Below are 10,833 nucleotides of genomic sequence, written 5' to 3' on the forward strand. Positions count from 1 at the left end.
AGTGCATAAAGTAGTCTAATTGGCTACCTGCTGCTGCTGTGTTGACCCTACTGCCAGTCAAGGAGCTCAGAGGTGGGACGGCTTTGGGAAGCGAATCCAACACAAAATCTTCAGATTTGACTCCCATTTCTGCCACCAACACTGCCGCATAAAAAAGACAGCAAAGTATTGAGCTTAAAGGAGAGATAATGGAGCCAGAAAAAAAGCAGCCCACAACAGCAGATCAGACCTAAGCTGTGCAGTCCTGCCACATCCAATCGTGAATGGTGGTGGATGGTTTAGCAACTCACTGGAGGAGGAGGCTCCACAAACATCCCCGTCCCCAGTGGTGGGGGAGCCCAGCGCATCACTCCAAATACAAGAATGAAGCATTTGCAGCCATCTTCAATCAGAAGTGCCAAGTGGATGATTCATCTCAGACCTCCTGAGGTCCCTGGCCTCACAGATGCCAGTCTTCAGCAAATTTGATTCGCTCCACGTGATAAGCAAGAAACAGCTGAAGGCACGGGATATTGCAAAGGCTATGGAACCTGACAATATTCCGACAATAGTACTGAAGACTTGTGCACCATTCATGACTCTTAGATACTGAAGCAGTCCTTGTCCAAATGCAGCAAGACCTGGACAATATTCAGGCTTGGCTGATAAGTGGCAAGTAACATTTGTGCCACATAAATGCCTGACAATGGCCATCTCCAATAAGAGAGAATCTGACTATCTTCCCTTGACTTTCAATGGCATTACCATCATTGTAGTTCCCCACTACCAACATTCTGGGATTTACCAATGAACAGAAGTTGAACGAGATTAGCCATAAATTTGCTAAGGCCATGCAGGGAGGTTTAAACTGATTCGGGGGGGGGGAGGGATCCTGAGTAGTGGGGCTGAAAGTGAGGGATGCATGGATGGGGACTGCAATGCACGGCATTGCAGAGGTGGGGTGGAGCAGGGTTTGAAATGTGTATACTTCAATGCCAGGAGTATTCGCAATAAAGTGGGTGAACTTGCAGCGTGGATCAGTACCTGGGACTTCGATGTTGTGGCTATTTCAGAGACATGGATAGAGCAGGGGCAGGAATGGATGCTGCAGGTCCCGGGGTTCAAATGTTTTAGTCGAAGTAGGGAAGGAGGTAGAAGAGGGGGTGGGGTAGCATTATTGGTCAGAGATTGTATCACAGTGTCAGAGAGGAGGTTTGATGAGGACTTATCTGTTGAGGTAGTATGGGCGGAGATTAGAAATAGGAGAGGAGAGGTCACCCTGTTGGGAGTCTTTTATAGACCTCCTAAAAGTTCTAGAGAGGTTGAGGAAAGGATTGCGGAGTCAATCCTGCTTAGGAGTGAAAGTAATAGGGCAATTGTTATGGGGGATTTTAACTTGACTAATATTGACTGGAATTGTTATAGCTCTAGCTCGTTAGAGGGGTCAGTTTTTGTTCAAAGCGTGCAGGAAGGTTTTTTGACTCAGTATGTAGACAGGCCAACTAGAGGTGAGGCTATATTGGATCTGGTGCTGGGAAATGAGCCAGACCAGGTGCTAGACTTGGAAGTTGGTGTGCATTTTGGTGATAGTGACCACAATTCGGTTACGTTCACCTTAGTGATGGAAAGGGATAGGCATGAACCTCGGGCCAGTGGTTTTAGCTGGGGGAAGGGTAATTATGAGGCTATTAGGAGAGAATTAGGAAACATAGGTTGGACTAGGAGATTACAGGGACTGGGAACGTCCGACATGTGGAGTTTTTTCAAGGAGCAGCTACTGCGAGTCTGTGATAGGTATGTCCCTGTCAGGCAAGGAGGAATTGGTAGGGCTAGGGAACCGTGGTGCACCAAAAAAGTTTCTTTGTTGGTTAAAAAGAAAAAGGAGGCTTATGTTCGGATGAGACGTGAGCACTCGGGTAGTGCACTAGAAAGCTTTAGATTGGCTAAGAGGGAGTTGAAGAGCGAGCTTAGAAGGGCTAAAAGGGGACATGAGAAGACTTTGGCGGATAGGGTTAAAGAGAATCCTAAGGCGTTCTATAGGTATGTCAAGAACAGAAGGTTGGTTAGGGCAAGTTTAGGGCCAGTTATAGATGGCAGAGGGAAGTTATGTGTGGAACCGGAGGAGATTGGTGAAGCATTGAACCAATATTTCTCTTCGGTGTTCACGCAAGGGGACATGAATATAGCTGAGGAGGACACTGGGTTGCAAGGGAGTAGAATAGACAGTATTACAGTTGATAAGGAGGATGTGCAGGATATTCTGGAGGGTCTGAAAATAGATAAATCCCCTGGTCCGGATGGGATTTATCCAAGGATTCTCTGGGAGGCAAGAGAAGTGATTGCAGAGCCTCTGGCTCTGATCTTCAGGTCGTCGTTGGCCTCTGGTATAGTACCAGAAGATTGGAGGTTAGCGAATGTTGTCCCATTGTTTAAGAAGGGGAACAGAGACTTCCCCGGGAATTATAGACCGGTGAGTCTCACTTCTGTTGTCGGCAAGATGTTGGAAAAAATTATAAGGGATAGGATTTATAGTTATTTGGAGAGTAATGAATTGATAGGTGATAGTCAGCATGGTTTTGTGGCAGGTAGGTCGTGCCTTACTAACCTTATTGAGTTTTTTGAGAAAGTGACCAAGGAGGTGGATGGGGGCAAGGCAGTGGACGTGGTATATATGGATTTTAGTAAGGCGTTTGATAAGGTTCACCATGGTAGGCTTCTGCAGAAAATGCAGATGTATGGGATTGGGGGTGATCTAGGAAATTGGATCAGGAATTGGCTAGCGGATAGGAAACAGAGGGTGGTGGTTGATAGTAAATATTCATCATGGAGTGCGGTTACAAGTGGTGTACCTCAGGGATCTGTTTTGGGGCCACTGCTGTTTGTAATATTTATTAATGATCTGGATGAGGGTATAGTTGGGTGGATTAGCAAATTTGCTGATGACACCAAAGTCGGTGGTGTGGTAGACAGTGAGGAAGGGTGTCGTAGTTTGCAGGAAGACTTAGACAGGTTGCAAAGTTGGGCCGAGAGGTGGCGGATGGAGTTTAATGCGGAGAAGTGTGAGGTAATTCACTTTGGTAGGAATAACAGATGTGTTGAGTATAGGGCTAACGGGAGGACTTTGAATAGTGTGGAGGAGCAGAGGGATCTAGGTGTATGTGTGCATAGATCCCTGAAAGTTGGAAATCAAGTAGATAAGGTTGTTAAGAAGGCATATGGTGTCTTGGCGTTTATTGGTAGGGGGATTGAATTTAGGAGTCGTAGCGTTATGTTGCAACTGTACACAACTCTGGTGCGGCCGCACTTGGAGTACTGTGTGCAGTTCTGGTCCCCACATTACAGGAAGGATGTGGAGGCTTTGGAGAGGGTGCAGAGGAGGTTTACCAGGATGTTGCCTGGTATGGAGGGGAGATCCTATGAGGAGAGGCTGAGGGATTTGGGATTGTTTTCGCTGGAAAGGCGGCGGCTAAGAGGGGATCTTATTGAAACATATAAGATGATTAGAGGTTTAGATAGGGTGGATAGTGATAGCCTTTTTCCTCTGATGGAGAAATCCAGCACGAGGGGGCATGGCTTTAAATTGAGGGGGGGTAGTTATAGAACCGATGTCAGGGGTAGGTTCTTTACCCAGAGGGTGGTGAGGGATTGGAATGCCCTGCCAGCATCAGTAGTAAATGCGCCTAGTTTGGGGGCGTTTAAGAGATCCGTAGATAGGTTCATGGACGAAAAGAAATTGGTTTAGGTTGGAGGGTCACAGTTTTTTTTTTTTTTTAACTGGTCGGTGCAACATCGTGGGCCGAAGGGCCTGTTCTGCGCTGTAATGTTCTATGTTCTATGTTCTATATAAATACTGTGGCTACAAGAGCAGGTCAAAGGCTGGTATTTCTGCAGCGAGTAACTCACCTTCTGACTCTCCAAAGCCTGATCACCATCTACAAGGCACAAGTTAGAAGTGCAATGGAATACTCTTTCTCCACTTGCCTGGATGAGTGCAATGCTAACAACACTCAAGAAGTTTGATACCATCTAGGACAAAGCAACCCATTTGATTGGCATCCCATCCACCATCTTCAACCTTCACTTCCAACACCAACCATGGCAGCAGTGTGCACCATTTGCAAGATGCATTGCAGCAATTCACCAAGGCTCATTTGACAGCAGTTGCTAAACCCACAACATTATCACCGAGAAGGGCAAGGGCAGCTGATGCATGGTAACACAAGTTCCAGTCCAAGTCATACACCATCTGGACTTGGAAATATTTTGCCCTTCTTTCACATTTGCTGGGATAAAATTACAGAACTCCCTTTCCAAAAGCACTGTGGGCATTCCTAAAACAAATGGACATCAATGGTTTAAGAAGGCAGTACACCACCACCTTCTTAAGGGCAATTAAAGATGGGCAACAAATGCTGGCCTAGCCACCGATGCCCACATGCCATAAACAAACTGTTAAAAGATTAAAAATCTCCAACAACAATTAAAATCTGAATGAATGAGACTGTAAAGTAAATTTTCAATGGTAATAATTAAAACTTGTGAATCTGCATTTTTTGGTTTGTTTGGTTAGTATCTAGTGGATAAGTGCTGCAGCATCAGCCCTTCATCTGTTGTAATACTGAATCTATTGGCGAGGTACCGGTATAGCATTGTTCACAGGAACATAGGAATGTAGGAATTAGGAGCAGAAATAAGCAAGTTCAGCCTTTCAAGTCTGCTCTGCCATTCAATTAGACCATGGCTGATCTCTCCCTGCTCTTAAATCCACCTCCCCACCTATTTCCTATATCCACCTTTCCTTTATTTAATTAAAAATATGTCTATCTCCCTCTTGAAATCATTCAACGATTTAGACTCCACCGCGCTATGGGGCAGCGAGTTCCACAAATTCACCACCCTCTGCGAGAAGCAATTCCTCCTCATCTCAGCTTTAAATCTACCACCTCTCAGCCTATACCTGTGACCTCTTGTTCAAGATTGCACCATCAGAGGAAATATTTGGTCTACATTTATCAATCCCTTTTCAAATTTTATGTACCTTGATCAGGTCCCCTTGAAGGGGCAGGGCAACTTCCTGATTTCCGCATTGCACTGCAAGTGTGCAGTCAGTAGAAATTACATTCCAGCTTTTTCCTATTCCTCCTACAAAATCTGGACAATGTAAGTTTTATAGCAGACTTACACTCAAATTAATTCCAGTAATGTAATTAGCGAATCTCTCCTCTCGGTTGACGTTACAATAAATGAAGTGTTTTACTGGCATTTGCGCCACTGGATTTTACGTCATAAAACCATAGAATCCCTACAGTGCAGAGGGAGGCCGTTTGGCCCATCAAGTCTGCACCGACCCACCTTTTTTATAACTTACCCAGGTCCTGTCCCTATAACCCCACGTATTTACCCTGCTAATCCCCCTAACCTACACATCTTGGGACAGTAAGCGGCAATTTTACCACGATCAATCTACCTAACCTGCACATCTTCGGACTGTAGGAGAAAATCGGAACATCTGGAGGAAACCCACGTAGACACAGGGAGAACATGCAAACTCCACACAGACAGTCACTCAAGGCTGAAATTGAACCCGGGTCCCTGGCGCAGTGAGGCAGCAGTGCTAACCACTGCGCTACCGTGCTGCCCCTTTATGAGAATTACAACTTCCTGGATCACAACTATTTTCTGTGTCTACTAGGCCTCTTTGTACTTACTTTGTGGGTGATGCCTTTGCCCTCTTTTATTGTGGCTGCAAGTCCCAAATCTGAAATCCTGCAGTTGCCATTGTCATCCAGTAGGACATTCTCAGGTTTCATGTCGCGGTACACAATACTCAAAGAGTGAAGGTGCAGGATTCCACAGGTAATCTGGGCTGTGTAAAATATTGTACGCTTCATTTCGATTCCCTTCTCTCCAATGTTGTAAATATGAAATTTCAGATCTCCTCCATTCATCAAGGTCATGACCAAGCACAGACGGTCCGGGGTTTGATAAGCGTAGGCCAGGTTGACAATAAATCGGCTGTTTGTCTTTTCCAAGATTTCCTTCTCAAGGAGGGCCATTGCATCTCCCTGTTTCTTTTTCAGTCGTTTCTTGTCTAACTGTTTACAGGCATACATTTTGCCGCTTGTTTTGACCTGTATTGCACACACCTGAATAATGCAAAGTTTGACACTTGTAAATCAAACAATAATATGCCTTATTTCATTTTTTTACACCGTAGACAATTCTTGTGCAAATACCAAAAGATTAAACAATATTTGAACCAACAAATAAAAAATATTGCTTTTTATACATTTTTAAAAATTTGATTGGGCATATCTAAATGCCATGATGATGAGGAGTTCATAAGAACATAAGAAATAGGAGCAGGAGTAGGCCATCTAGCCCCTCGAGCCTGCCCCGCCATTCAGTAAGATAATGGCTGATCTGAAGTGGATCAGTTCCACTTACCCGCCTGATCCCTATAACCCCTAATTCCCTTACCGATCAGGAATCCATCTATCTGTGATTTAAACATATTCAACGAGGTAGCCTCCACCACTTCAGTGGGCAGAGAATTCCAGAGATTCACCACCCTCTGAGAGAAGAAGTTCCTCCTCAACTCTGTCCCCTTTATTTTGAGGCTGTGCCCTCTAGTTCTAGCTTCCTTTCTAAGTGGAAAGAATCTCTCCACCTCTACCCTTTCCAGCCCCTTCATTATCTCATAGATCTCTGTAAGATCCCCCTTCTGCGACTGCGCAGGAGCTCTGCGCAGCTCCTCCCTCTGCGACTGGATCCTGAATTTCCTAACCCACAAACCTAGATCCTAAGGATCTAGGATTACTAGATCCTTACTATCCTAGTAAGGATAGGCAACAACACCTCCTCCACGATCATCCTCAACACCGGTGCCCGACAAGGCTGTGTTCTCAGCCTCCTACTATAGTCCTTATACAGCCATGACTGTGTGGCCAAATTTCCCTCCAACTCGATTTTCAAATTTGCTGATGACACCACCGGAATGGGTCAGACCTCAAACAATGACAAGACAGAGTACAGGAATGAGATAGAGAATCTGGTGAACTGGTGCGACAACAATAATCTCTTCCTCAATGTCAACAAAATGAAGGAGATAGTCATCGACTTCAGGAAGCATTGTGGAGGATATGCCCCTGTCTACATCAATGGGGACGAAGTAGAAATGGTCGAAAGCTTCACGTTTTTAGGTGTCCGGATCACTAACAACTTGTCCTGGTCTCCCCATGCTGACACTATAGTTAAGAAAGCCCACCAACGCTTCTACTTTCTCAGAAGACTAAGGAAATTAGGCATGTCTGCTATGACCTCCACCAACGTTTACAGATGCACCATAGAAAGCATTCTTTCTGGTTGTATCACAGCTTGGTATGGCTCCTGCTCTGCCCAAGACCGCAAGAAACTATAAAGGGTTGTGAACGAAGCCCAGTCCATCACGCAAACCAGCTTCCCACTCACAGACACTGTCTACACTTCCTCTGCCTCGAAAAAGCAGCCAGCAGGATTAAGGACCCCACACACCCCGGACATACTCTCTTCTTATGTCGGGAAAAAGATGCAAAAGTCTGAGGAGATGTACCAACCGACTCAAGAACAGATTCTTCCATGCTGCCATCAGACTTTTGAATAGACCAACATTGTATTAAGTTGATCTTTCTCTACACCTTAGCTATGGCTGTAACACTACATTCTGCATGCTCTCCTTTCCTTCTTTAGGTACGGTATACTTTGTCTGTAGAGCCCGCAGGAAACAATACTTTTCACTGTATATTAATATATGTGACAATAATAAATTAAATCAAATCTAATTAATCATTAGAAAAAATTTTAAATTCTTTTTTCAAGACTGCTGCCTCACAGTGCCAGGAACCCAGGTTCAATTCCAGCCTTGGGTCACTAACTGTGTGGAGTTTGCACATTCTCCCTGTGTCTGTGTGGGTTTCCTCCAGGTGCTCCAGTTTCCTCCCACAGTCCAAAGATGTGCAGGTTGGGTTGATTGGCCATGCTAAATTGCCCCTTAGTGTCAGGGGAACTAGCAAGGTAAACATGTGGGGTTATGGGGATAGGTCTGGATGGGATTGCTGTCGGTGCAGGGTCAATGGGCTGAATGGCCTCCTCCTGCACTGTAGGGATTCTTTAATTCTATGAAAAATAATCAGTTACAAAAGGGCACAGCTGCTAGGTTGTTATGGTGGAGGGACAATCTGTACACTGAACTGGCAGGGTCCGCAGTTGTGGCCCGATGGCCATGTAGCAAGGGTGGGGTTGCCTTGCAGAATGGAGTGATGGGCCCCCCCAACCTGGCCTGCCGCCACTATCGCCTGGTCATGTTTGGGCTCACTGGGAGGTGGGTCTCCCCCCCCCCCCCCCCCCTCCCCCCACCTGCCCATTGTCCTGGAATGAAAATGGTCTGATGTTGGAATGTGCTGGCATTCCAGCACGCTGCTTTCCAATGCCAATTGCTGGGATTTCCCACCTCCAGTGAGAATCAAAACCTCTGCCCTTTAAGTTGTTAAAAAAAATAGAGATCTTACCTCCCCAAATCCCCCTTTACCCAAAACTCTGAACTGATAAAAGTACTTTTCAGTTATAGGCTGCCGTTCAAAGGTTTTCCACTGCAAGAACTTAGAAAAGAATGGACTGTTTTGAAAGTCTTGGAAAGGTCGTCCCAGAAGGAATGTCTTAGTTTCTGATTGAGCCAGAGCCAGAAGTTCCTCAACATCCTTTTCTGCTGCATCTTTACATTTATCAGCCAGCTCCTGACTGAGGAAGGAGAGGTAGTTTTTGGAATCGGCTTTCAAGAAGTTAGTCACAATGTTCTGCTGCAACTTGTCCTTTACCCCATTTTCAGCCAGATGAAAGTCCGTAACTGCATTTACAAAATCAACAGCAACTTGATATTCTGGGACTGTTGCCGTAAACTGATGAAACAACTTCTTGCCAATTGGTTGCTTTTCACACAGATTCTCAAAGACAATATTCATTTTGTCCCTCACTGAGGCACTTTGTCGATGGCTCGGTAAAGCCAAACTTTGTCGCCTCTTTCGCATTTCCTTGACATCTCCATCCACGCTTTTCCTGGCTTGCAGGTAAACCGTATTGGCAATTAGGTTATCGAGTGCTCCCATGTCACACATGTTGGCTCTCTTTGGTAGATCCTCACTTTGTGAAAATGCCTGAGAGTTTGCCTGCGCCTCGTGTAGCTATGAACAAGTGTTTGTACCATTAAATCCCTCAGAGATTTCCCTAAGTATCTTTAGGTGTCTATTCAGGGGATTATGACGCATAAGATATTTCCATCTAAGTAGATTTTACTTTTCTATGCTAAGTTGTCAGTGGCATTTATGAGATGTGTTTGATAACATGTTTAAAAGAGTTGATTAGCTGTGAATTAGTTGAGTTTAGCAGCTTTCAAAACTTGTCCCTTCACCCAAAAAATATCTTTGAAAACTTTGAAGTTCAGCACATATTTTTGAAAACTAATTTTTCATTGTATGCAATGAAATTTAAATTTTAAGTAACAAATGAAAACAAGATCTGAGTATAAATTTTGGAAGCTTATGCCAAAATTTGTTTCGTCACATGGACGTGGCTTAGAAAAGGATCATTCTAATACAAGGTTATTGCAACTGTATCTAAATCCCATGCTAATGTTCTGTGGGAGCTGTTGAATAAGGTTGATAGAAACATCAGCAATCTACAATGATATATTAATTTAAAGCAAATTGCAACTCTAATGCAAGACTCCTTATTGTTATTAGTTTGTGAATAATTCTAAGAAACTAGTATGACTGAAATTGATTTTGTTATAAAAATGAGTGGCTACAAAATATTTTAAAACTAATATTTTAAAATAGTAAAGTATATGAATTTTGTTGTACTGTAGCTAGCAATTTCAATAGTTGACTTTTAAGTACACACAGTTTGGGTAGTAATTTTAAGCATTACAAATAACTTCTGGCTAAAGATCAGTGGGACAAACAGATCCTTCGAGCACTTGGCATTGCATGCAACGTAAAGCTCAAGTTGCATGAAAGGGTGTCCCCATCCTTCTGAAGCTATACTGGAACTCTAAATAAAGAAAAACTACTTCAAAGTAGTTACAGTCTAAATGCACCAACCATATTACTTGAGAACTTGTGCTTGTTCCAAAGAGATGTGAAGCTGCCTTCGAAAAAGTAGAACTGTAATCAAGAACCATGATAGATTTTGACATTACTATATGACAATTGGCTAAAGGAAGCAAAAGCACAGAGGAATTGAAATCAATTTAAAAACATTTATGATCTCATATTACTGCTACCTGTCTGATATTCATATGAGATTTCCTGGCATTCTAACAGTGGCATTAATTCATTTATTGCAATTGTATCACCCTGCCCCATCCCCCTACTCACCAGTGATTTTGGAACAAGTGCTAAATGCTCTATGATTTTCTAACCTTGAAAATTGTTAATGCTGTCAGACTCTGTCCTCAATGCCTTTAAACACTTACCCGCTCAGCCACCCTTTTGAAAATTTATTCCCACTTTCTCTGTCGCACGCATTGCAGAGTCTCACAGCTGTGGCAGGCAATCTGCCCTTGGTCTTCTGCCAGTCCTACATTTGAATGGCTGTTTGGGTATGCCCAGAAGAGTCCCATGGTGACTCACACTACAATTTCCTCTCCTTTCCTTTGAGGAATTACCTACTCACTGACTGGCACCTCTTGCTGACTGCGTGACCAGAATTCTCAATCACTGGCACTAAGCCATCACCAGCCACTCGTGCATAGCATATTGAAACAACAATATCGAAGCGTGTTTTACATACGTAATGCATCAGGCAAAAGAAACTGAATAA

The 10,833-nt window shown here is 43.9% G+C and overlaps 1 protein-coding gene across 2 annotated transcripts in view; it reads right to left on the minus strand.

Annotated features, from left to right (window-relative positions):
- Nucleotides 1-9,128, minus strand: part of grk7a (G protein-coupled receptor kinase 7a) — a 24,977-nt gene extending 15,849 nt beyond the window's left edge. Inside the window, exons 1-2 of one of the 2 annotated variants that reach the window (XM_078205715.1) lie at nucleotides 8,526-9,128; nucleotides 5,688-6,125 (exon numbers count right to left, since the gene is read on the minus strand). In XM_078205715.1, the coding sequence (XP_078061841.1) occupies nucleotides 5,688-6,125; nucleotides 8,526-9,128 (1,041 nt within the window). The remainder of the gene's footprint in view (nucleotides 1-5,687; nucleotides 6,126-8,525) is intronic. The other variant, XM_078205722.1, reaches the window with a different exon arrangement.
- Nucleotides 9,129-10,833: the final 1,705 nt, after the last annotated feature.

This window comes from Mustelus asterias, chromosome 3, assembly GCF_964213995.1.
Source record: "Mustelus asterias chromosome 3, sMusAst1.hap1.1, whole genome shotgun sequence".
In the NCBI taxonomy this organism is placed as follows: Eukaryota; Metazoa; Chordata; class Chondrichthyes; order Carcharhiniformes; family Triakidae; genus Mustelus; species Mustelus asterias.